At 40.0% G+C, this 26,669-nt stretch overlaps 1 protein-coding gene across 1 annotated transcript; it reads right to left on the bottom strand.

The window, feature by feature from the left end:
• Positions 1–165: 165 nt before the first annotated feature.
• Positions 166–26,321, bottom strand: LOC126191407 (eukaryotic translation initiation factor 3 subunit H). The gene is made up of 6 exons (XM_049932274.1): positions 26,106–26,321; positions 21,499–21,652; positions 9,831–9,998; positions 8,211–8,460; positions 2,120–2,255; positions 166–450 (listed from the first exon to the last, which is right to left on the bottom strand). The coding sequence occupies exons 1-6, from the start codon at positions 26,163–26,165 to the stop codon at positions 223–225; spliced, it is 996 nt and encodes a 331-aa protein (XP_049788231.1). The 5' UTR covers positions 26,166–26,321; the 3' UTR covers positions 166–222.
• Between the last annotated feature and the right edge of the window lie 348 nt (positions 26,322–26,669).

Here is a 26,669-nt window from a genome sequence, read left to right as displayed (position 1 = left end):
CTGTTGTGCCTATCTGACTCCATCATCCCTATAAGTTGGGCAGCAGTTTATCCTTTTCCTAATATTATCACAATATATGATTTAGTGTCATGCCAACATTTTATTAATAAGTATATAATCAATAGAGCTTAAAGTTAAAGACAAAGGGATTACTGAAAAAAGTAAAAATATTAAACACATTTATTTCAAGATACAATTCAGACAATAATTGACACACACAACTTAATGGTTTTTGCTTTCCTTTGCAGTCTGGAGTGCTTGAGTGATATACAATTTTGCAAGAGCCTGTGAGCAAAACTGAGATATGTGTTGACTATAAGTATTTATTTGGCCAGATACTATCATAGGATTGAGTCGCTGCGGCACAGGAATTGGCCTGAACAGTTTATTGATGTCTTCTTCAGGAAGAGGTGGCTCATTTTTACCTTGTCTGTTGGCATTTTCTTGTGCCTAAAGAGAAATGAAAGTAGTAAACATTACTTCATATTCAGTGAGACCAGTAGACTGTAGTTTAACTTATGAATAAAAATATTCTATAAAACAGATGTAATAGTAATAATAAAATAATAATTCATCCAGTGGAGAATGATATTTTATGATATATAACAAACAAAATAGGAAACACTTTTCAGCTCCTTCTAATGATAAATAGCAACATATTCAAAAAATTTATACAAAGGCCAACATAACAAAAGGGCATGAATATGTTCCTTTAGAGTGTCCTTTACACAGTTTGTAAGCAAGTCCATGAATTATTAACAGCGGCTGCATGGGGCCACAACAAACAGTTACTGACCAACTGTACCCCCTGTAATGTACAATATGTAACAAGCAAATAAAAGTGCACATTATAGAAGCCTTGGTACTCCATTCTTTGCAGATGGCTTGAATATTTTTGCTGTATTATGAGGAGTTGTCTGGAGGAGGAACATAACCTCAAGCATTAAAACCTCCCAGGCATAGTAGTTGCCATACTGGCAAATATTTGTGTACATTCTGTAGTCTAATTAAGAGGTACCAAAAAACTGTAATTATTTTTTTAAAAGCTATGTATTTTCAAATTATTTACAAAACAACTTTATCCCCTTCAGAATACTCTCCATTACAACTAATACATTTGTCCCTCCAGTACTTCCACTGTTCGAAACATTTTTGTAGTCATCTTCAGAAATGGCTGACAGCTCCTTCCTTGTTTTTTCTTGCCTCCTTCAATGTTGTCAATTCAGTGTCCTTTCATGCCCCTTTTCATATGTGCAGATAAGAAAAAGTCACACGGATCCAGGTCGGATTAGTAAGGTGTTTGGGGGCAGAGGAACCACGCCACTTTTAGACAAAACTGTGTAACAGTGATGGCTGTGTGTGGGCAGATGTGGTGTGGTGGCGAAAGAACCGGTCTCCTGCCTGCCAGAAATCAAGCTCCAAGATAACCCACTAATGTCTGACAGTGATCAACTGCGTGTCAACAGTCTTTTTTCAATATTTTCTTTGATTTGGGCAGTTGATGGATGTCCAGAACAAGGTTAGTCATCAATCGACATGTCGCTGTTTTTAAACTGAGCAAATTACTCATACACTTGAGTTTTTGCCACAGTGTCATTTTGGTAAGCTGTTTTCAACAATAAAACAGTTTCAGCAGCATTTTTACTGAGTAGAAAACACAATTTTGAGGCTGCACATTGTTCACTTAAACTTGCCATCATAAAAACTGAAACAAGAACGACACAACACTAGCAAAAACAATCACTGCAGATGAACAGAACAAGCCAGGTTGACAACACTGGTGAACTGGCTATGAGTTGCACTACACACGCCTAGCAGCAGAAATGCCTACTTCATAAGCTCCACCCACCGTAATGTTATTCCAGTTTTTTTGGGTACCCCCTCGTAAAATGACTGCCTCCATTCATCCTCTAATCAGGTGGGTCCCTCTCATTCTGGGGGTCATCCTCTTTAATGTTCCACAGTCTATCCTTACCTCCTCCCCATGAAGAGAACTATTAATACTGAAGGCTAGGATAATGTCATGTATCAGCAATACTAACATTGTGTTTCCTGAATCAAGCACAGATGTCTTTTAGGTCAGCATACTTCATACGAATAATGTGCAAACTTTACTTACCCTCTTTTGTAGATATCTGTTTTTATCCTGAATCTGCCTATTAACCTGTTGTTGGTAGCGATTGAACTTAATGGCCTCTTGATTCAATTCATCAACTCTGTCCATGAGGCAACGCAACTGGTTTTCCAGAACAGACCTAAATGAACACACAAACCACACTTTCAGCAAACAATTACTATGTAATTTATATGATATAATATCAAATGGCACAGTATTGTTCTGCTGCAGTAGCAGAGTTTTATTGAACTTAACATATCTTACGTTGGTCTTTAGTTTTGCACTGAACCTAAAGGCAACATGTGCCACTGAAATGATGCAGTTTAAGCTCTGCACAACAGTTTGGTTAGTGGATGTGGAGCAATGACACAAATGAACAAGAGTTTCTGAGTGGTGTCGCATCTAAATCTAAAATTATTTGAATTAATTTTAGATTGAGATGCAACATCACTCAGGAATTCTTGTTTAATTGCATGAATCTTTCCCATAAAAAAAATCACGCAGCATGGTAGTTTTAAGCTGTCAGTGTTACTTCCTGATTGACCTGATGAAATAATTTTTACTTAATCCACACTTGGTCTTCAGACTTGGTCATGAAAAGCTGTTACTAGCAGCTATGACTGAATAATTCGCAATTTTTGTATGCTGAGACAATGCTCCTGATACTCCTGATAGCAATGTCCTGTTGAGTAGTCCCCACCCGGAGATTCAAATGGGGAACTATTTTACCTCCGGAATATTTTACCCAAGAGGACGCCATCATCATTTAACGATACAGTAAAGCTGCATGACCTCGGGAAAAATTACGGCTGTAGTTTCTCCTTGCTTTCAGCTGTTTGCAGTACCAGCACAGCGAGGCCATTTTGATTAGTGTTACAAGGCCAGATCAGTCAATCATCCAGACTGTTGCCCCTGCAACTACTGAAAAGGCTGCTGCCCCTCTTCAGGAACCACAGGTTTGTCTGGCCTCTCAACAGATACCCCTCCGTTGTGGTTGCACCTACAGTACGGCTATATGTATCGCTGAGGCACGCAAGCCTCCCCACCAACGGCAAGGTCCATGGTTCATGGGAGGGGGGATGCTATGCTGAGACAAAGGGTCAGCATTACAATCAGAAAAAGGTTATTATTTCATTATTCATAACGTAACTATTGAAAACTATGGGCGTTAGCGGACAAAATCCATAAGTATAACTATTAATTACATGATTCGGAAGTAATCATGTTGGGGTACCCTAATAATAAATTTCCAAATTCTTGGATTGCCTTGTGTGGATCAATGATTTAGTAATTATCACCACCATCTTCACCATCACTGTCAGGTCACAGCTGATTTCCTGAGTGCTGGTGATGAGCCGCTTCCAACTTTTCTGTCCGTACAGCTCACCCTCACCGATCCTGTCCCAGATGACACCACTTTCGGTGAGGTCCTTCATAAGTATGTCAATCCATCTTCTCCTTCTCCATCCAACATATTGGGCATCAAATGGAAACAACAACTTAGCAGAACACCCACAAGCACACTATTAATCAATCATGCCACGATAACCAGAGAGATCAGTTCTTTAACCATTTACAGTCTTTTCAAGGAATTTCTTGGCTATTGTGATTTCTTCCATCTGTTTCAGATATAGCCCTGTGGAGATTTTCCAGTACAATTTGTTCCTTTCATTCCTTATCCTTTATTGTTCATGTCTCAGCACAGATTTTGATTATTCTCTCTGTAGGAGCACAAGTCTTAAAATGGGAATAGAGTAGGCCCTGGAAATAGTCTTACCTTATGTGGTATTTGGTTATCCTAAAGGAGGCATCTTAATTGTAAAACTGTACACCTTTGTGTGTATGGCTTGTAATGTCACCCTGATTTAAATTTTTACAAACTATCACACTGTCCAGATATGGGAAATGTACTTCTCCTGGGGTCTTCCATTCAGCTGTAACTCAAGGCTGTCCTCCTCTGCCTACTTTTGTAGCTACAGTCTTTGGTTCACTGACAGACCAAACTACTCAAAAGTGAATGTACCATATATTCAGTTTTCTTGGACTTCATTTGTCTCTCTCCAGGTAACACCACCATCAGCAAAAACCATTGCTTTCAATTCAGTTCCATACTATTTCTTTATCCATTTCATGATGTCACTCATCACAATGATGAAGAGCTGTGAAGACAAGGCAGTATCCTGTTGGACTCTACATTTGGTCTCAAATCACTCATTCACTATTTCCTACTCTAACACTGCTGATCCATCTTTTGTAGTGCATCTTCAGTTTCTTGGTCTATTTCTGTTATCTAGGAATATCCAGATCTTGGTACACCATTACAGGCTTTTCCATGTTTAGGAAAACTAGTGTGATGCTTTTATTATTTTCCAGATTTTTTTAAAGTGTTCTAGTTGCATCAATCTGATCAACTGTACCCCCATTTTTCCTAAACCTATGTACTGTTTGTTCTTCAGGGAAACATTCAATTACACTTGGATGTCTGTTTTCTATGATGATCTCCAAAATATTTAAACCATATGAAATCAATGCTATCTCTGTAATTTTGAAGTAGTTTACTATTACCTTTCTTGAATGATTGTATAATTACACCTCTGCTCCAATAGTCAGTGATCTTGTTTTCCCTCCAGATTGCACTCAACAACCTGTACAGCCAATGGATACCAATGTTCCTGCCACCTTGATCAGGTACACATGTAATTCATCAGCTCCACTAAATTTTCCTTTGCTCATTTTTCTCAGAGCTTCCTCTAGTTCCGAATGTACTTGGTGGTTTTCTCCATCCCTTCTGTTCTCTTAATACCCAACCTGAATTTCATTATCATTCAGGATGTTGTCCACGCCTCCATTCGAGAGTTGGTTGAAGTAATCCCCCATTACTGCTGAATATGTCATGTTTCTGACTACACTCCCATCTTTATCTTCAATTACTTTCATGATGTCCTTGTCTCACCACCCATAATTCTTTATTACTTTGTAGAGAAATTTCTTATTACCACTGCAGGCTTCTGTGAGTTACTGGTAAATTCGTCCTATCATTTGTTTTTCTTATCAGCTAAAACTCAAACAGTTTTCATTACATGCATTCTTGGGTTACTATTTTGATAAGTTCTTGATTCTTAGAGTATCCATTTGACGATTCACAAAAAGATGATGTACTATGACCAAGAACTGGTGATTTACTAAAATGCGTCCACTCCCTATCAAGATCCTCATTTTATAAATGCATCACTATTTTCTTAATAGATATCCTTACATCATTCAATCAACAAAGACAGCAGTGTGCTTGAAAATTTTGTCACAGTACAAATAAAATTCTGTGTGTGGGTCCCCGTAACTCCTTAAGTCGGGAGAGTGTGGAGGCCATGACATGAATTGCTGATGATGATCTCCACCTCGACCAATCCATCGGTTTTCCAACCTCCTGTTTAAGAAATGCCGAACATCATGATGGAAGTGCGGTGGAGCACCATCCTGTTGAAAGATGAAGTTGGCGCTGTCGGTCTCCAGTTGTGGAATGAGCCAATTTTCCAGCATGTCCAGATACATGTGTCCTGTAACGTTTTTTTCGCAGAAGAAAAAGGGGCCGTAAACTTTAAACCGTGAGATTACACAAAACACGTTAACTTTTGGTGAATTGCAAATTTGCTGCACGAATGCATGAGGATTCTCTACCGTTCAGATTCACACATTGTGTCTGTTCACTTCACCATTAAGAAAAAATGTTGCTTCATCACTGAAAACAAGTTTCGCACTGAATGCATCCTCTTCCATGAGCTGTTGCAACCGCGCCGAAAATTCAAAGCGTTTGACTTTGTCATCGGGTGTCAGGGCTTGTAGCAATTGTAAACGGTAAGGCTTCTGCTTTAGCCTTTTCCGTAAGAGTTTCCAAACCGTCGGCTGTGATACGTTTAGCTCCCTGCTTGCTTTATTCGTCGACTTCCGCGGGCTACGCGTGAAACTTACCCAAATGCGTTCAACCGTTTCTTCGCTCACTGCAGGCCGACCCGTTGATTTCCCCTTACAGAGGCACCCAGAAGCTTTAAACTGCGCATACCATCGCCGAATGGAGTTAGCAGTTGGTGGATCTTTGTTGAACTTCGTCCTGAAGTGTCGTTGCAGTGTTATGACTGACTGATGTGAGTGCATTTCAAGCACGACATACGCTTTCTCGGCTCCTGTCGCCATTTTGTCTCACTGCGCTCTCGAGCGCTCTGGCGGTAGAAACCTGTAGAGCGGCTTCAGCCGAACAAAACTTTATGAGTTTTTCTACGTATCTGTAGTGTGTCGTGACCATATGTCAATGAATGGAGCTACAGTGAATTTATGAAATCGCTTCAATCATTTGTAATAGCCCTGTACATTATGATTTTAGCAAATACTTGCAAAGTGTGTGTGTTTTATGTTTCAGGTTATGACTGAATGAGGTGGTGCATTGATTGGCACACTGGACTTGTATTCAGGAGAACAATGGTTCAAATCCATGTCTGGCATGGTCCCTTTGACAGTGCATGGCTGATTTCGTTCGCCATCCTTCTCTAACATGAGATTGTGTTGCATCCCTAATGACCTCGTTGTTGATGGGATGTTAAACACTAAGTTCCTCGTCCTCCTCAGGCTGCAAGTGGGGACTGTAATACGGCCAGTATACCTCACCATAAGCAGACGACTGCTGTACCAGTTGGAGCAACAACGTTAGTTGATGGCCAGAGACCAGTAGACAATACTGCTATTTTGTTTGGAGTTCTGCATCAATTACTATTTTTTTAACTGTGCAAAGAAACGAAATGATAACCTTTTGAAGTGTTCAGTTTTCATGTTGTACCTATTAGAGAAAATTCCCTGTTTGGGAAGATGGTGCAACTGTGATTAAGACCAACTCTTAAGTGCAATCTTTAATTATTATGATCACTGGGAAAAGTGGAAATGAATATTTTATTGGCACAGTGGTACAATTAAACTACACTGTCTGACAAGTTTATTTGGTAAACCATTACCATATCTCAAAGAAGCTTTAAGGAATATTTAATGAAAAATATTTCATATAATTATGGAAAATGAAACAACTACATTGTCTAGATAAAATTGAGGATAAAATACCAGTACACTCACAATTAAAAAGGGGATAGATGACTGCTTGACATGAAATAATGGGTGATCAAGTCACTCCGTGACACATTAAAATCTTACTACCAATATTTTGGGAAGAATTCTAGATGTCACACAATCTTAAAACATGAACCACACTTGCCTCATCATCCCGTAGGAGACCCATATAAGCTCTCCGGTGATCATATAAAACACAATTAATTAAAATGTCATCAACAGCTGTGTCCCACATCTGTACACACCAGTGGCTCCTCACAATGTAAAAGAAAGTGATATGTCAATGGGTAATGTCCAGCCTAAGTCTTGTAAGGGCTAGTTCTACAGCTCATCGTGATGGGAATGAGGTACGCCACTGTCACACTGAAGGTTTTACAGAACACAGCTTATTATTCCTCACTTTCAGCCACTGCGCTTCCCATCAATACACGGTCTTCTTGGTCACAAATGAGGTGAGATCCTGCAGGTGACTTAACAGCGCGCAGGAGGTGGGAGGGAGCAAGCTTCCTCGGCAGCCCTATCAGAGAGTTTGTTTCCCCAGAGTCCCTATATGCCCTGGAACCCAGCAAAAATTATTTCCTTGTCCTACCTATGCAAGAGAAGGGGAGTTTCCTGCACTTGTTGCACCATCCGATATGCTGGGTACATCTGACAAACAGCGTGAAGGGCACTGTGGGAATATGAGTACATATGGAATTTTTTGTCATGACATTGTCTCATCTGTTCTAGGCCCTAACAAGAGCAAACAATTCCCTAAGTTAAAAACAGTTGGTACATTATGCTATGGCAAATTGTGCGACTTCAAATGACGTAACAGGAACATCAGCACCAATTACATATGAAACAATTTTCCTTCTCAATCAAAAAACAGTCAAAATTCTAACCACCCTTGTCGCGGAATAAAAGAATTGAAATTTACATATTACTGTTACAGGCAGCATTTGCAATCTACTAAACTATTGTTTAAAATCAATATAGTGTTACTTACGCTGTTCCCAAATCAAGAAATTTGGTTCCTTCTTCCTCCGGTATCATTTCTGCCAACTCTGACAACATGATATTTGTCAAGTGAGAGTTTTTAATTACAATTCGTACTTCTGTAAATAAACTTTCATAACCTATTTTCAGGTTCCGTAAAACTTCTGGGGTGAATTCGTTTTCTTTATACATTTGAATAGCTTGAGGAGTTAATCTATATGCTTTCAGAGCTAAGAATCCACGTGCTGTTTTCTGGGTATCTATAGAGACAAAAACAAAACAAAAAATAAAATTTGTACAAAATGAAAACATTAATATAACAGCAAAAGAATCATGTAAGCAGTCACACTAGCACAACTAAATAATGCATAACACACAGAAATACTGAACAACAGAGATGTGGTTGGTTACTTTGTGTGGTTGTTTTGGGGTTTATGTTCTTCAATTAGGAAAGATGTGGTAACTTGATAACTAGTGAAGTCTCTGCACTGTTATGTATTTCTAAGCAGCATGTACTATACAATAAGGGAGCCCCTTTCTTGTTTTTGTACATTGTTTCCGCCTATGAATATGCATTACAGAATCACAATTTAGGTAACATTAAGTGAACACTTCTTTTACTATAATGACATCAAAATCATGGACTTTTTCATACCACAGTATGGCTGCATCTCTTGCTAATAAATAAGCATTTCCCTCCTTAGTTACATATTCACTTGTGCAGTATGAATTGCTTACCAGATAGGATTGACAGATGACAAAGAAACCACAGAAGGGCATCTTATTTTGTATTATCATAAATAGGGGAGTATGTCATCAAAATGAGCCATGTGTTAGGGTGGCAATCCTTAAAGGTGTTTTTCAACGCAGAGAGACCTTTTCAGGAAATTTAAATCACAAACTTTCTCATCTGAGTGTGAAAGTATTTATTGAAGCCAACCAACATAGGGTAAAATGATCATTGTAATAAAATAAGATAAATCAGAGCTTCTACGAAAAGATTTAAGTGTTAATATTTCCCGCCCGCTATTTGTGAATGGAACAGTAGAGAAATAGCCTGAAAGTGGTTTGATGAACTCTCTGCCAAGCACTTTAGTGTGAATTGCAGAGTAGCCATGTAGCTGTAGATATTCTTAACGCCCCTCTTCTTGCTCATATGCTTGGGACATATTTAGTTTCTGTAACATCGAGAATACCTCCATATAAAAGGAAATCCAGGTTTAAAACCATTAGCAGCCCAAATTAACGCACTAGATCTCATTTAGTAAAATGTACCCTGTCCCTCACCAAATTTCTTCATTCCTGATCCAGCAGTTTTATTACCTTTATGACCTATATAAAATTCTTTAAACTGACTAGTTATAAATATCCCTCCCCCTTTCCCTTTTTTGTTGCTATAACAATTTACATGTGAAAGCAATACACCTCTGGATTATATAAAAGCTTACTTATTGATCATCACAGTGACAATGAGAAAAATAATAATAGTCAATTACTTGATTGTATCACTCCTGATTGGTGAAAATTTACGTACTGTTAAACTTAAGCTCCTGCTGCTGTAAAGAGAGGAGAGAATAATAATAATAATAATAATAATAATAATAATAATAATAATAATAATAATACTGACCATAAATGACAACAACTGACTCTTCAATAGATGTCTGATAGTGGTACTGGGATTCCAGAAGGGGAAGACTTAAAAAGTTCCCCACATCAGCACTCTGGTACCAACCAACATGGAAATGATCAACATTTACTCTCCGCAGTTGACGCATCATGGCCAGCTGGTATTCCTCTGTAAAATAAAGGATTACAAAACTGAAATGCATTGGTCAATTTTTATTTGTGGCCTACTATTTTATTAAGCTTTTGACTGCACTCCGCGCTAAGTATGGCTTTAGTGTTGCTGTGCTGTTCACTTAATGATGCTACTTGTGCTGAGAGACAGTATTCTGGTCACTACGAAGTACTTAACATCTGATTTTAAGAAAATTATTTGGTGAAAAAATTTGACTTTTGCACATCTTACAGTCTGATATTTTTGCATGATAAAGGACTGAATTTCTTTGTTATTCATCTTAGTTATTGTGCTGCATCAAATTAAGTAAAACATTGCACAAAATTTTAAACACTTTGCAGAGGTAAAAGTGCACTGCATAAACTTTGTGAATGGTCGACTTTGCTCACACACTGCTATGTATGAATGAAATGTCCATTCGATATCAACATTTTATTCAAAACTGAGAGCAGGACAACCTCTCATTTCATTAGTTTTGATATCTGGCTGACGGTCACTTCGGCACGCCCCTTTCCATCCCTAGGCATCAGGAATCACGTGATCATGTGGTAATAACAAACATCATTTTTCATAAATGGTTAAGAATCAAAATTATGTTTTTTTTCCCCCCCCCCCCCAAATGGCAGTGCACAAAAAGAGGGAAGTACCGTATTTACTCGAATCTAAGCCGCACTCGAATCTAAGCCGCACCTGAAATATGAGACTCAAAATAAGGGGAAAAAAAAATTCCCAAATCTAAGCCGCACCTGAAATTTGAGACTCGAAATTCAAGGGGAGAGAAAAGTTTTAGGCCGCATCTCCAAATCGAAACAAAGTTGGTCCATTGTAATATGAGACACAATTTAGGTCGAATGAATGACGATACAGTTACAGTAGTTTGGTTCGAGTCGAAAGCTTAGGAGTTAAGCTTCACCAGGTAGCTATTGCTATGCGTCAGGCGCTCCGTCCGTATTTATACGGATACCCTTCCTTTTTCACGTGCTTCGTCTGGTTTGAATCGATTGCTTATTTTGCTTTGATCTGATAAGTGCCGTTTTCAATGTTATAGGTGTTTACGTCAGTCACTGTAAGCTGAAAATGCATTACTATACTGTGTCATGCATTGTTTGTCGCATTCTGATAGTGCGTGTTTACGGCCTGTCGCTGCTCGCGGCATGGCTTGCTTTTGTGCGCGCTACCGCCGCCTACAATTAAAAAAAGAGAGGAATCGTCACATTAGCGAAACAATGGCAAGAGACTGCTATTTGTTGTTACTTACACTGCTGCTTTCTTTGATAATGATCAACAAGAACCAAATAATAGACTGCGTATGATATAACATGTTCTGAACGAAAGTTTGGCGAAAATTTTTCTCCGTTTGAAAATCTTTGCGGCCGCTTCTTTAGTACATCAAATTCTGCACAGAAATTAGTCATCTTAGATTTAAAAATCTAGTCAGTTGCCGTGCTTCATTTCTGACTGTATCGCTATTAGGCATGAGTAATACGAATATAAACATGACACGATACGTATATTCTTCCGCGTTTGCTGTTGTCTCACTCTAGTTTCGTAGTTTATTTGGCAGACAGGATTTAAATGAGATAGAAGCAAACACGAAAGAATACATGGCAAAATGTTTATATTCGTATTATTCTTGTGGTGAAGAGAATACTGCATGTGATTCACATTTCATCAGGTTCCTATTAGCAACCATCTCTTCTCACAGGTAGGAAAAAATTCAGAACGTAGAGTTGGCCATGTTGACAAAAATCCCAGTATTACCAGTCGGATTTTCGTAGTACATTGAAATTCGAAGATGAACAATACGGAATTTGTATTTACTTCGTTGGATAATGTATGAAAATGCAGTGGTCGAAACTCGGGCGGAGAAAAAGGCTCGTCTTCCAATTTTTTTTTTTTTTTTTTAATTTTGTTTACTGACGCAGAGGTTTTGGCGCCAGTATTTATCTTTGTGCCTACAAAGGATGCCTATGTAGCGCTACATATATTCGACGGCAGAAGATAGTTGTGGCGGCACCTATCAACATTTTTCAGAACTTCCGCTTGCTTTGCACTCGATTCTAAGCCACAGGCGGTTTTTTGGATTACAAAAACTGGAAAAAAAATGCGGCTTAGATTCGAGTAAATACGGTATGCTGTATAATAAACACTTAAAACTCTTATCTGTAGAGATATGGAAGAAACTCATCCACAGCTGTGAGTGGGTCAGCAGAACAGGATGCATAAACACATCAACAGTGCTTACGGAAAACCCAGAGCCCACATTTACATCCTCAGCACCAGGGTGCAGTGGACCTTGACGAATTAACTCATCGACAGCAGTCAAAGGGTTAACATTAGCATGCCATTGTGTGCGCAACTCCATTCTGTACGTCAGCAAAAACACTACTTAATTATAATCATCTCACTGACAAGCAAACTCTCTTGTATGCCCATATGCTATTCATAAACAAACTCACCAGATCTGATTATTATCCAATATGTAAATAATTCAGGAGCAAAGGACACCACTCTCCAAATAGTAGAAGCACCAAGTTGTCTACTTTAGTTCTAAATTGTTTACATTCTACCAAATCTTTCCTTGCCATATTATCCAGTATTGTTCAATGTTGGCTACTAACATTTCCAGTCATAATCACCGACATGCACAAAGTTCGATAGTAAGGAAACCACCCGATTATTACCAAGACAACAGTAGACATCTCTGTCAGTGACTGCTAGGAGGTGACAGAGGCCAAGTGCCAGTGCAGTACTACTGCTCAGGCACATTCAGCACCTGGCTCTGCATGAACTCACTTTGTCACTGAACTGTGTTATGGCTTTCTTGCCGCATGGCACCCTGAACGTTGTACTTGCATTATTTTCTCTACATGTAATTCAAAAATATTTGTCCTAGCAGTGACTGTGCATTTTATGTTGAGAGTTGCAACATAATTAGTGATGGTCATGGGCATTAACTGATTCACCAGTCCTTTGATGAAATCTGTTTTTTTCTCTGTACCTACTTTCACAGTCAGTCACTGCCATGTCACTGCATCTCATGGAGTTTTATCAGCATCATAAACAGCCAAATCCATCCTATCATGGGTGGGTAGATGAACCACAGGGACTCAGCAGGAAATGCCATTACTTCTGTACATAAGGAATTTTATGCCTAAGTGATTATTTGGGACACCATTATTTGGGGGGGGGGGGGGGGGCACTCCGATAAGGAAGCGCAGCATGAAGCTTTACAGTCTGCTGCACCTTTCTAAGACAGCTCAACCCTTTGAAGTCTTCTGGACTGCAGTACAGTGATTAGATATTGGAGGTGAGGGAGCAGCTATCATTTAAGACCCAGAAAATAAATCGGACCAAGCCGAAGTAGCAAATGTAGAATCACAGAGAGCAAACACCACCACCTTTTGATCTGGTCTTGGAAACAAGGAAAGCAATCTTGCAATCTTGCTCCCCCTCCCCCCCCCCCCCCCCCCCAAACAGGCGCATGTTTCCAGCCATGTCCGGAATGTTTTCGAGAACATGCAAGAGACGACTGCCCCGATATGTGGGCATGGCATAAGGAAGGACATTTATGTCCATATGTCAAGCTCAGGATAAATGACACCACGGTAGGACTGGCTGGACATTAATGTGATTTCTTTGAAATCCTCCAACCTGGGAGTGCCCCCTTAGAAATTGTTCAAAAGTTCAGCAACAGGTCGATACAAGCACCTCAGCATCACTGTTTGACTTCAAACATACTTCTGTTTCAAGAATTGGACGACCTCAGAAGGAAATTTTCTCTGGAGGGCTTGGCAAAATGAGGGATTTTGTGGCTCACATCACTTTAAAGGTTCAGCACACCTACACGTCTTCTGTGTGTGGCCTGTACCCGTTGCATTGCAGGATGCCATCAAAAACGAACTAGACAGGTTAATGACCATGATCATCATTGAGCCCATGTCTGTGAGTGGGTGGGTGACACTATTAGTTATTGTAAAAAAACTGATCAGGAAAACTGCACTTGAGTAGAGATATTAAGGCTAGCATTAATTTTCTGTCAGATTGACATATATGCCATATCAAAACCTAATGTACTTTTATCGGCACTTGTTGGTAGAGAGCATTTTTCAAAAACCGATCTCGCTAAAGCTTATTTGCAACTGCCTCTGGACGAGGAATCACGAAGTACTTGCAGTCAAGACGGCACATGGGTTCTATAGGTCCAAACTTTTAGTTTTCTAGATGACCAGTGTCCCAGCCATTTTTCAAAGATTCCATGAACAACTGCTGCAGGGTGTCCGCAGATGCATTAAATTACCTCAATAACACCATGCTAAAAGGGTCCTCAAGGTGGAACACTCAGGACAGCTGCAGTAGTTGTTAAACACCCCCAGTCTTCAGGCATCGAAGTCAACTCAGAGATGTCAGTTTGTTTTCAACCGTCTGAGGAATACCTATAGTATGTTATCTCCCGTGACAGTATTCTACCCACACAGAAGCTGGTTGAAGCTGTTCTCAAGTTTCCTTGCGCTGGAAATACAAACAAGCTCCAGTCTTTCTTGGAGAACATCACTTATTATGACAAATTCGTACTTGGTTTGGTGCCAATTGGACACCCACTAAATGATCTATGGAAAAAGGGCATCCCTTTTGTCTGGTCAGAAGTGTGTCAGCAGGCTTTCAGGACTCTGAAGAAGCCCTAGTATCCACCCTGATTTTCTACATTTAAACCAGTTGGCAGTGGAGAGACTGCCTCTGAATGGGGCCTGGGGCTGTTCTGGTTCACAGACACAGATGGATGGTAACATCCAATCACTTTTGCATCAAAGATGCTAAATGCCACAAAAAAGAGATTATCATAAACTTTTGATTATGTTTGTGCTGAAGGAGTTTTTGAATTTCCTCTACAGATCATAAGCCGTTACTCTCCTCCTTCAGTCCATCAGCAAAGCTCGTTGAGAGGTCTGCCTATTGCCTTCAGTGCTGGGCACTTCTCAGCAGGTATTACGAAATTCACTTCCACAATGCCACAGAACAGATGCCCTTTCATGTCTCCCAATGGGATCTGACCAGGAGTTTGACCTAGGCGAAATTTTGTGCCTCCACTGAGACAATGTGGCTCAGCAGGCAGGATATGCGCTTCCTATCATGGCAACCCGTGAGACAGCAGTTATGGCTAAAGACAACACTTTACAACAAGTGTGGTGATACATCCAACAGGGCTGGCCCGTCCAATTTTTGGTAGGAATTCCAACCTGTTGTGCCACCATTTTTACTTTTGCCACTGACCATCCTGGTGGATAGAATTATCCTCCCCGCTAATAACCAGTAGTCTCTCCAGGTGATCACACCAGAACTTGTCCCTAACAATCCCACAGCTTCTACACGAGGAACATTGGGGCGACTCATACCAAAATGCTTGCCCAGTGCCATGTTTACCGGCCAGGTATCTTGTTCGCAGTAGTTTTCAGTGCGAGCAACAGCAGGCAGCACCCGGACAGATGTTCTCTGTCTGGCTGACACCCTCCTGCCCATGGGAACAGGTACATGCAGATTTTGCGAGGCCCTTCTCGGATACAACCTGACAGACTGTAATTGATGTGTACTCCAACCTTCCCTACATGGTCAATTGTTGGTCCACATGTGCAGGAGCTACAGTCACTACTCTTGGCAGGATTTTTGCTGTAGAATGCCTTCCTCTCATGCTCCATTAGCCAGTTATCAGAAAATTCTGCAGCCACAATGGCATTCACCACCTGCTGTAGCCATCTTTCCATCCCCAGTCAATTGGCAAGACACAGATGTGAAAGTACATATCTGATGTTTCTCCTGATGAGACTTACTTTTTTTTAATTCATGCAGGTCAACTAGGGGAGAAGAGCCCGGCAGAACTCCATGACCATCAGTCCCATATGCTTTGCCACTTCATGCTGCCAACACCTGGCGACATCTCCTGGTTTCAACCTGGGCACCCGCACGTGAGTGTGGGGGTTCAAACACCAGGACAGGTGGATTCCAGCAATTGTCTGCCAGCAGTGAGGCCACTGTATGTTCACTTTGGACAAGGGGGACCACATGATGATGTGCCATCAAAATCAGATTTACCTATGGGAGGGGACATGGCCTCTCCCTCCTTTGGATCCTCCAGCAATTGCCTGCCATGACATTGCAAATGCCTTTATCCATCTTCCGTCACATCCTCTGCTTCCTTCCCTCCTGCTCCTGCCTTTGCCTTCTCCACCCTGTGTACCACCCGCAATCCCACTCTCATCTTCCTCTGTTTGTAGGCCTGAGATGGACTGGATGTTTGCAGACAATCTGGCTGCCTCTGCTGTTCCTTCTGTGCCAAGAACTGCCATGGACATGATGTAGCCTCCACTTCTTACAGTTTGAGCACAGTGACACTGACCATGCTGTGGGGTGGGAACCTTCCAGACATTTCTATCTGGCATGATTGTGAGCTGGTCAAGCTGGAGAGGCCGTCTAATGTCCTCAATGACATCAGCCTGGCTCAGGACACTGGTGGGATGAGCAGCCAAGCACAAGTCACTGCACTGAGATGCAAACTGTCACTCCCAGATGGTAAAAGGATGTGGTAACCACCAGATCACCTACGCTTCGGATGCCAGCTTATGTATCCATCATCGGTCACTACGAAGTGACATGATGGCAGAGTGACAGCACACAACTACAGCACAGGTGCTTTCAGCAGCACCTGCCTCGCACTTCTATGTAGCTGAACATAAATCAGTGCATGCTCTAATTCAGCTCTAGCTCCATGTGCAAGTCACTTTGTCTCTGAACTGTTATGGTTTTCTTGCCACATGGCATCTTTAAGATTGTACTCTATTATCTCTTGTACTTGTGATCCAAAAATATATTTGTCACAGCACTGATCGTGTGTTTTTATCTTGTGAGTTACAACATGTAGCGAGTAGTAGTTTAGTGCTCATACAAGGTGAATATTTCAATTTCATGCATTCTTCCATAATATTTCATTTTGATACCTCACTAGGTTTGAATCATATTCATTACATTTAAGGGCATGCATATTTTGTGCCATAAGGAATTGTTTGCCATATAGTTACATTACTTTTAATTCAACTGGAAACTGTGTCACTGATACATGGTACAGGACACATCACACCACTGACAGAAATTATTCCAACAGAATAAAATGTGGTAAAATACTGCACCTGTTGATACCACCCATTTGCTGTGGCCATGGTATAATAATGGACACAAAACATTCACCAAAATCCAGCATGCATAAAACACATACAACCAAACGAATCAGTTTCTCACCAGATATTGTGTACACTGGCTTCACCAACTCACAACAAGACTTACCTTACTACTAAACCTAGGCACCAGGTAACACTACAACTAGGTATTTCATCACAACCAATACTTTGTATTTATATTTGTTGGCTTGACCAACCCACAACCAAACTGTCACCTTTGAACATAGATATCATGCTATGCCACAGGTAAGTCAGCCAATTTTAATTTATTTAGCTATATTATAGTCTACACAGTCAAAAGCTACTGTCTTATCACAGATAAGAGAATATATGTTTTAAACAAACAATCAGTTCTATGACCATGTTGTCACAATTGACAATTTTGACAGACAAAATGGTGATCCAAGGATTCTGCTTATAAGAACTGGCATCTTAATCATTAGGCTACCTGAACATCCCACCAGGTGGGATGCATGTGCATTTTCATCCTCATCAATCCATTCATTAACTCCCATTTCAAATAAGTTCTTTTCTTCTGTAAGTTACAAGATGCCTCCATTAAATCAGCTGGCATACAAAATAAAAAATGAATTTAAAATATTCAACCCATGTTTCATTTCTTCAGGTGTTCTTATACAGGGTGTATACACAGACAAGGAAAAAAATTACCAGATTGTCTAGTTAAAAATACACGTTTTCCACATTAAGACAGCATACTTTCCCTCGGAACTGTGAAACTTGTCAATCCTTCGAATGATGAAGGTTTTATACATCAGCTTAGAACTTGCCAGCACTTAAAAAAAAGTGTTTTGGAAAGATCTCTGATGTGTAGCAAGATGCACTCTGCATATTTTCGTATTTCGAATGTATAAATTAAAATTTGAATTTCACTGTTCCACCAAATACAGCTTGTTAGTATCCAAAGTATTTAAATCGAGATTTCAATGCACTTTTAAAAGCCCATCGTAGCTCATATCACTCGATCTCAACAACTGATGACAGCAGATATCCAGAGCATAGGGCACATGATGCAATTAGCCAGTAATACCATCACTGTTACATAGTGTGAACACACAAATAGGAAATGCTAATGGTTTAAATTAATATACATTGTGAAGCTACAAGAAGAGCTAAGCTTTCACATACGATATTAGTCTTTTTTTGAATGTGCTACACTTTAAGATACATCACACAAACGCACCAGTAAAATTTCAAATAATAACGCAAGTGTCTAGTTTTCTGGGCTCTAAATTCTCCTAATTGGCTGATCCTCAAAGTGTTAAGTTTTAAATGAGCATCAAACACACTGTGATTTAAGGAATTAATTGCACTTTCTCACACATTACTTAATTCATCTTGCATAAAAGGAAATTAACTTTGAAAGTAATGCCATTCAAACCACCATTCGCGATACTTTCCCGCAGCTGTTGCAAATGGGTTCACTTCAGCAAAATGGTTCAAATGGCTCTGAGCACTATGGGACTCAACTGCTGTGGTCATCAGTCCACTAGAACTTAGAACTACTTAAACCTAACTAACCTAAGGACATCACACACATCCATGCCCGAGGCAGGATTCGAACCTGCGACCTTAACGGTCGCGCGGTTCCAGACTGTAGCTCTTAGAACCGCTCGGCCACCCCGGCCGGCTCACTTCAGCAGTTGCCTGAGAGCTCCACGAAACACACAGGCAATCAAGGCAATCAATGCTCAACTGCCAAAAATCATAGGAATAAAATATAGTTAAAAAAGCCGAAACTAACATCATATTTTAATCTTCCTTAACTATGTGAATGTATTTTAATTCACTTGACAGCTCCTGACCACAGAAATCCATTTTGTTTTCTTTTGATGTGAGTTCTGTAAATGAAGAGGAAATAATAAAATCATTAAAAGTAAGCAAGGGTCACATGACATGACATGACAACCCCCCCCCCCCCCCCAACAACTACTCAGACTGCTCTGCACTCATGCGCATCTGGCAGCTCGGGCATGCCAGAAAAAAGTTTGCCAGGTAGCATCTGGGTGCTTGTTGCTACTGCCAATACAGCTACAATTCAAGTGACCAGAAGTGGGAGAAGGTATCCTCATACACGACTTGACTGCACATGTGCATGAGCCTGCTACAACTGCTCAAACAAACCTAATGTAAACAGTTGTGACGTCACACTCATCCGAAGCAGTTCGTTGTTATGAAGTATTGCATGGTCTTAGTCCTAAAGCCTCTGACACATTTTGCTGTTGGCAGATGCTTGCGTGTGCACTGTGTTTTGTTGTAAATGCTGCATTTCCTTTGCAACTTAAGTTTTATTTTGATGTTTTTCACTCTTATATTTACTGCCGCAATATTATTCTGCTGTAGCAGGATACAGTAGAATTCTTTGTTAGGGAATCAGTTCTTATCAATCAAAATTACAAAAATTTAACTGGAAACTAAAACAATGAAAAATTACTGGAATCCTAAAAAAGTCCCATGGTTTTCCCAGATTTCAAGGTTGTTCTGTTATACTTAACATGACTATTTCAGTAGTCTAAATAACTTAAGAGCTATAGTAGCTGCATTGAGTCACTGAAAGTAACACAAACATGCCTTAAAATGTTGCTAACTTTCAGATACAACACACCTGGTCAGCTGCATTATGCCAGCTGATTATACAGTGATAGCACTTCATCTTGACTGAGGCGAGAAGTTGTGTTGTGCAATGAATAAGGGTTTTCTATGAGACAGGGAGCAGGAGGAAGAGTTGGAGAAAGAAGGTTGATGGCTAGGAGAGACATGAAGCATGGGATAGGAATGTGGCACCTTTCTATCAAACCCCATTGTCTGTCCGAGGTTCACTAATGATACTTTCATGATCTCGAGCCTTCCCTGGGACTCCTCAGCCTATCAGGCTGACTGGCACACTGAGGGCTTCATCTATATCTCTGTCCATATCAGACCCATTAACCATCAACAATACCTGCTTTACAACAGCTATCATGCCTTCCTTTTAACCAAACAATGGAAAATCCAAGATGGAATGTAACAATTTTTTATGAGAAGGAAAATTGCTACTCACCATATAACAGAAATGCTCTGTCAGTCTCTCTCTCTCTCTCTCTCTCTCTCTCTCTCAATCAATCAATCAATCACACACACACACACACACACACACACACACACACACACACACACACACACACGAGCCAGCCACATGTAGACAGTGCATCTGCAGTGCCAAGAAATTCCTCACCTAGTGTGCTGAAGGTCTCACTATAGTATTGCCCCACTACCTAGTCCACAGATAGATTTCCTGTAACATATCCTCACAACCCAGTAGTCATCCTACTACCTATTAAGTAGCAGCTGCAAAGAAGGCAGAAAACATTGCTGAGCACACAACATGCTCAATTTAAATGGCTACTTTGTAAGGTATGCCTTCTGGGTCCTTCCCAAAACTAGCTCCTCTAAAATATGGAGATAGAAGTTGTCGTCCTAACACATCATTTCATCCTGTAATCCTTCTGGCCTCCATATGCTCACCCACATCCATTGCTATCTCTGTCCCAGGATCTAAGTTTCACTTATCCTGCGCCTAACCACTTCCCCTTCCTTTATGCCCCTCCAACCACTTCCCCTTCCTTTATGCCCCTCCAAGTTCACTCCTGCTTGTCATCCTGCACTAAGTTTGCCAGTGCAGGTAGCTTTGCTGCATTCCTATCATGTGAACCTGCTGCCTCTTCTACCTACATTCTTGTCTAACGTGCATGCTGCCTCCATCCACCAGCCCTCAGCTACACTTCCCACACCCTGCATTTTAAACTCTTAAGAAAGCTAGGAAAGTTACTGTTTAGGTAGGCTTTGCCAAATCAACAACTCTATTACTTGGTAAGGTGACATCTATTTATTTATTTATTTATTTACACCTGGACTTTCCATTATCAATTTTAGTCATTTCTATATAAAAGAGATGACCACTGACATCACCAGCTGTCTAGCAACACTAAACAGAAATCATACTCTATCAGTTTTTTATTGTTTCATTACTCAACCTTTCTATCATAAAACTTTTGTGCAGCCATTTCATTCCTATCTCCACTTACTCTCAAGAAACTTAATTTAAGATTCATCTTGCCAACTCTGCTGTTATACACAAATAGTTTTAACTGCTCTGCCATCACACTGCCCAAATTAAAAGATAAAGGGAAAAAGATGTGAGGTGTTTCACATGCTTTTTCATCAACACAATAATTACTCTGGCATGTGAAACTTCCAAAACACAAATTTCTTACCTTCATCTATACTTTCATCGTTATGTTTTGGAAATGGAAAGCAGTTTGTGATTTCCAAACGATTGTCCACAACAAGACCAAGCAATGCACCCTGTGCCACTTCCAAGTTCCTGGTGGCCTCCTCATGGCTATGTTTAATCATCTTCATAACAGCCTGAAAAATTGTGTGTACAATTAGTGCCCAGATCGTAACACACAAAGAAACTCACTGTAAAACAACAATGTAGGAAATTTTGATTAAAATAATTGTACATTCAAAACTTTAATCTGCACAACAAAGAATTTTATATTCTTTTACACAACAAGAATTATGCAGAACACATTTTAAGACAAAAATGAGACTGGCACCATGAAAACAGTTCTATAAACTTCAAGAAGGGTCCAACATTAGAAAATGCTAAACAGAAAAATAAAACCCAAACATGAAACTTAAAATTGCCCTTCATATCCGGATGCACATTACAATAGAAAAATAATAACAATAAATAAAATTCAACTGTCCTGTTACTGTTTTGTATGACAGAAGCGAACTAAGGTGACATCCCATACAAACACGAAACATGGTAAATTAGTTGGCAATTTTAATTTCCAAATTCAACGTCAAAATACCTGTAAACATATTCATTGCATTAACCCTACACGCCACAAACTATAAAATTAGAACTTGTTACAGTTCAAAATATTTAATTTAGCACTTTTGCTCAATGGAAATTTGGAAGGTCTGCTGACTTACGCAGGACTCGCTGTAAGGGACGAGTCAAAGGTCATTAGGATATAAGACACTGTCAAGGTACTGATTGATTCTGAAGATGAATAATGCTCAGTATGATATAAGGTGAGGGACCAGCACAAGGGGTTGTCCAACATCACAATAGCCCACATTAATAATCATGAAAGTGACAACTGTATCTCTAATCACTCAATGCCCACAGTGCATTATATTTTCAATTAATGACATGTTTTGAAATACATGGACTGGTACCGTCATATCAACCATTATTACTGACATGGTATTAAGGAGTAATACACCACCAGTTCACTCCAAATTAGAATGTATCAAGAACCAACGTCACTACAAAATCTCATGGAGACTACAGATCAATTTTTCATAATGAAGGTTTCGAGGTGGGGCATAAACATAACAATGGGTCAATCGGAATATTCAGCAGGTGTCACCTTTGTCCTGCAACACTGCTGTGTGGTATAGCTTGATGTGTTGTTAATCTTTGAATATATGTGTGTGTGTGTGTGTTGTGTGTGTGTGTGTGTGTGTGTGTGTGTGTGTGTGTGTGTGTGTGTGTGTGTGTGTGTAGAAATTTTCAAATGACACCTTTATTCTACTGAAAACCATTTTCTTGTTATTATTATTTTGCAAATGTTTTATATGTCTTGTATTTATGTGTCTTTGTTTATTGAAGAAATAAAAACTGTTGTAGTACGACATGCTGAAGACCTAACTTTCCTTTCCGATTCCACCCCTCGGTTTTGACCTGTGACGTAAGGTTGTTGTGGTGTGTAATGTCACGATGGCACGGAATTTAGTTTGTGAGAGTGGCGTGTTTGTAGGTGTTGTTTTGATGTGATCGATGGTGCTCTCTGGTGGTGTGTTTATGTGTTGTGTGGTAGGTGATGTTTTTTGTTCAGTTTGAGAGTGTGGCGTGTTTATAGGTGGTGTATTGTTGCGGTCGGTGGTTCTCTCTGGTGGTGTGTTTATGGGTAACGTGTTATGTGGCGTATGGGGTTCATTTGCATAGTAGCATTGCACGAGTGTGGTGTCGGTAGTGACTGTGCTTTCAGTGGAATATTTTTCAGTGAGTTAACGATTTTGGTTATGTTATGTCGACGTTATTGTAGTTTCTTTCTGTTCATTGTGTGTGAATTTTCGTAAATTGCTTTGTTTATGTCTTTGGTAGGTATGGATATGACTGACAACGTCAACAGTTTTCGGTTGTTGGCGATGATGGGGGACAGTGCATTGTCTCTAACAAAATTTCTTCCACTATTCGGATTTTTGGATGAAGTCGTGAAGTGTTCAGTGCATCGTGAAGGAATGAGGCTTACTAAAGTTCCAGCGTCTCGGACCAGGGACGGCTATACGTGGAGATGTCGTAAGGCTAACAGGTCATGGGAAGTGTTCGATTCCAATTTTGATTTTCTAGGTGTCTTTTTATGGTAGTATTAAGTGTGGTGGTGGTGAAAGGTTTGAGATTTATAGTGTGGTATCTGTAGTTTCTGTTGACCTATAGAACTCAAGGGAAGTGTTCAATTCCAGTGGATATTGTTTTTAGTTGATTTTGGGAAGATTGTGGTTGTTTTATTTTATCGTTTGGTTTAGTGGCGTGTGTGTATTTTTAGTTTGTCCCCACCCAAAAACCCCCCCATTTCCCCCACTTGTCCCATTAGTTTCATTAAATTTTTGGAGGAATATGTGTGTGATGGTTTTTCGATCTATTTTTGTGTTTGTTGTCATGTTTGCGTAATGACGTCATAGTCGCAATATGGGAGTAGTTGTGAATGGTCGTTTCCGCCATATTGGTGATGTCTTTGGTCACAGCAGACGGGTGGAATTGGACATTTCTGATAACCCAAGTATAGTGTACTGATGAACTCTGTTAAATGTCAAAAATGTCTAAGTACACGTGGAAATAGCTGCTTGCTGCAGCAAGGAGAGATTTGTGTGGCACTACCAATAGAAGAATCTGTGACAACTGATTAAACAGGACATGGGTGACAGTAAGTACTCATTTATTAAATGGTGAGTGAAATTTTGGTGGGTGAGTGGTTACACATGTGTCTGTTTGCAGGAAAATAAATGGGACAGGTATTTTATTTGGGCATATTGATTTTGTCTTTGATTTATAGATTGAATGGTACAGTTTTTTTGTTTTTGTTAGTCAAGGCTTTTGTATGAATGGTGTTTTTTAATAAGTATGTTCATAAATTTCATTTTAGCTATACAGGTAAATTTAACTTAGCAATACCAGATCATATTACCATATTGTTTGATTTCTTTGCACATGTTTCATTCATGGTTGGCAGGTACTGTGAAGTTCATTTTATCTTCACAGGTAAATTGCTACGAATGATACCAGTTGTAAGTCATAAATGGACTTACGTTTCAGATATCGTTGTTTCGTGGGTATTGATAAATTCATTTTGGTGACATGGGTTGAGTGCACTTATCAAAATTGGCATTTTTGTGTCCCCATGCGACCCCTGCTCTTTTCCGCAGATACTGCTGTTGATTGGTATCATGGAGTGGAGTTTAACAGTGCCTTTAATTAAAGGATTTGTTAGTATGGACTTTATGTGAATGGAGTTTTGTTTAATTTCTGTATTTGTTTCATGTTTGAGGGAAGGGAAAGTGAAGGCAGGAAACATTGTCCAGTTAGTCCCCACAAATCTCATTTTCCTACTAGTACCTGATAGTTGCATACTGGTTAATGTAAAATAACCTATATATTTTATGACTGAATTGCTGTGATTATATGTTTATTATGGTTGCATGACTGAAAAAATGGTTCAAATGGCTCTGAGCACTATGGGACTCAACATCTTAGGTCATAAGTCCCCTAGAACTTATAACTACTTAAACCTAACTAACCTAAGGACATCACACACACCCATGCCCGAAGCAGGATTCGAACCTGCGACCGTAGCAGCCCCGCAGTTCCGGACTGCAGCGCCAGAACCGCATGGCCACCACGGCCGGCTGTATGACTGAAGTAATGCTTGTGATACTCATAGCTGCTCAGGAGTGCAATTTTTATGTCGACAAGTCAAAGCCACCTCCCAGTATCGAACATTTCTTTAATTCCTTTGAAATGGGCCATACAGCACATTATGTAATTTTCGTCCAGTCCTAATGCAACAGGCTGAAGTAACAACACTTAAACATTAGCATATCCCTATATTTTTGCCGAACAGGCCTACATACAAATCACACACCCAATACTATGTTCGAATAACTAAATATTTACAGAATAACACCACATTTACGTCAAATGACTTATCTCAAATTTAGAGCGTTAGTTCTTCTTTTCGTGGACCAACTTCTTTTAAAAGCCTTAGGTTTCCGTCAGGGCGCTCGGCCTGGTTAACGAAATATTCCTACCGACAAAATGATTCGGAGGAAACAATACACATCAGCAGCATGCACCGATAATCACGTGGACGACGTTATACAATGTCTTCTTCTGGAAGAGACTTTTATCTAACTCAGGTGTTCTGAATTTACTGTTTTCCGAGAGGTGCGTAAAATACGGCAAAATGCGTTAAATATGGCGCTAACAAAGGCAACAGGCTAGATCACGGAACAGTATGTGGCTGACACTTTAACACCGTATCCAAACTCCTTGGCTTAAAATTGAATCATCACCTTCCACCAGAAACTATTCGTCGGGCTTTGCTACAGAATCAGCAAGGTTTCTCCGGGAGAGGGGGGGGGGGGGGGGGGGGGGGTCTCCTATCACCCTCTGGCACCATTACCTGCCCCTGGACCTCAAAAAATATAAAGAAGAACATTTTTCTGTAATTTTTACATTAACACACCATTCTCAAGCAACAGCTTTACTTCATATTATGTAATTAAATGAAATATTTTTTACCAAGCCATCCATCTGCACGTATGCAATCGTCGAATCTGGTTCCTGTATTCTTCTCGCCATTTTTCCTTAAGCTTAAACCAAATTACTTAATACTACACAAACACACACTTGCACATAACCTTTCCAAACGACAAAAACTAGCCCTTCCTTCAAACCAAAGAACTCTACTCCTCCAAAGATGTTTTGTAGAAACGTAGAAGCTGTCACACTTTGGCTCTAGCCATTGGAGGATGCTAAAGCCCGGTCCACACACAACGATATGTCTGCGCAGACATTGGTGCAGATGTCTGTACATGCAAAAGATCGCTGCAAATGTAGTGTGTTCACACGACACAAACCCCAATCTACTACTCGCCCGCCATCTGTCGGTGTAGAAAAGAAATATCAGTGGCAAGCGACTACGCTCCCCGTAAACGTCAAAAATTTAATTCAGTTAGTGTGAAATATAGAAACTAGAAAGGGAGGAAGCTCTGCTGTAGTCTGTGTTCGCAACTTGTGTTGCAAAAAACATTCAGACCAACCGCAGGAAACAGAGAAAGCGGTCAAAATGTTGTAGACAGTGGC

The sequence above is a fragment of the Schistocerca cancellata genome, chromosome 6, assembly GCF_023864275.1.
Source record: "Schistocerca cancellata isolate TAMUIC-IGC-003103 chromosome 6, iqSchCanc2.1, whole genome shotgun sequence".
Taxonomy (NCBI): domain Eukaryota; kingdom Metazoa; phylum Arthropoda; class Insecta; order Orthoptera; family Acrididae; genus Schistocerca; species Schistocerca cancellata.
Note: the sequence above shows the minus strand (reverse complement) of the source record. Positions and strands in the feature narration are given on the sequence as shown.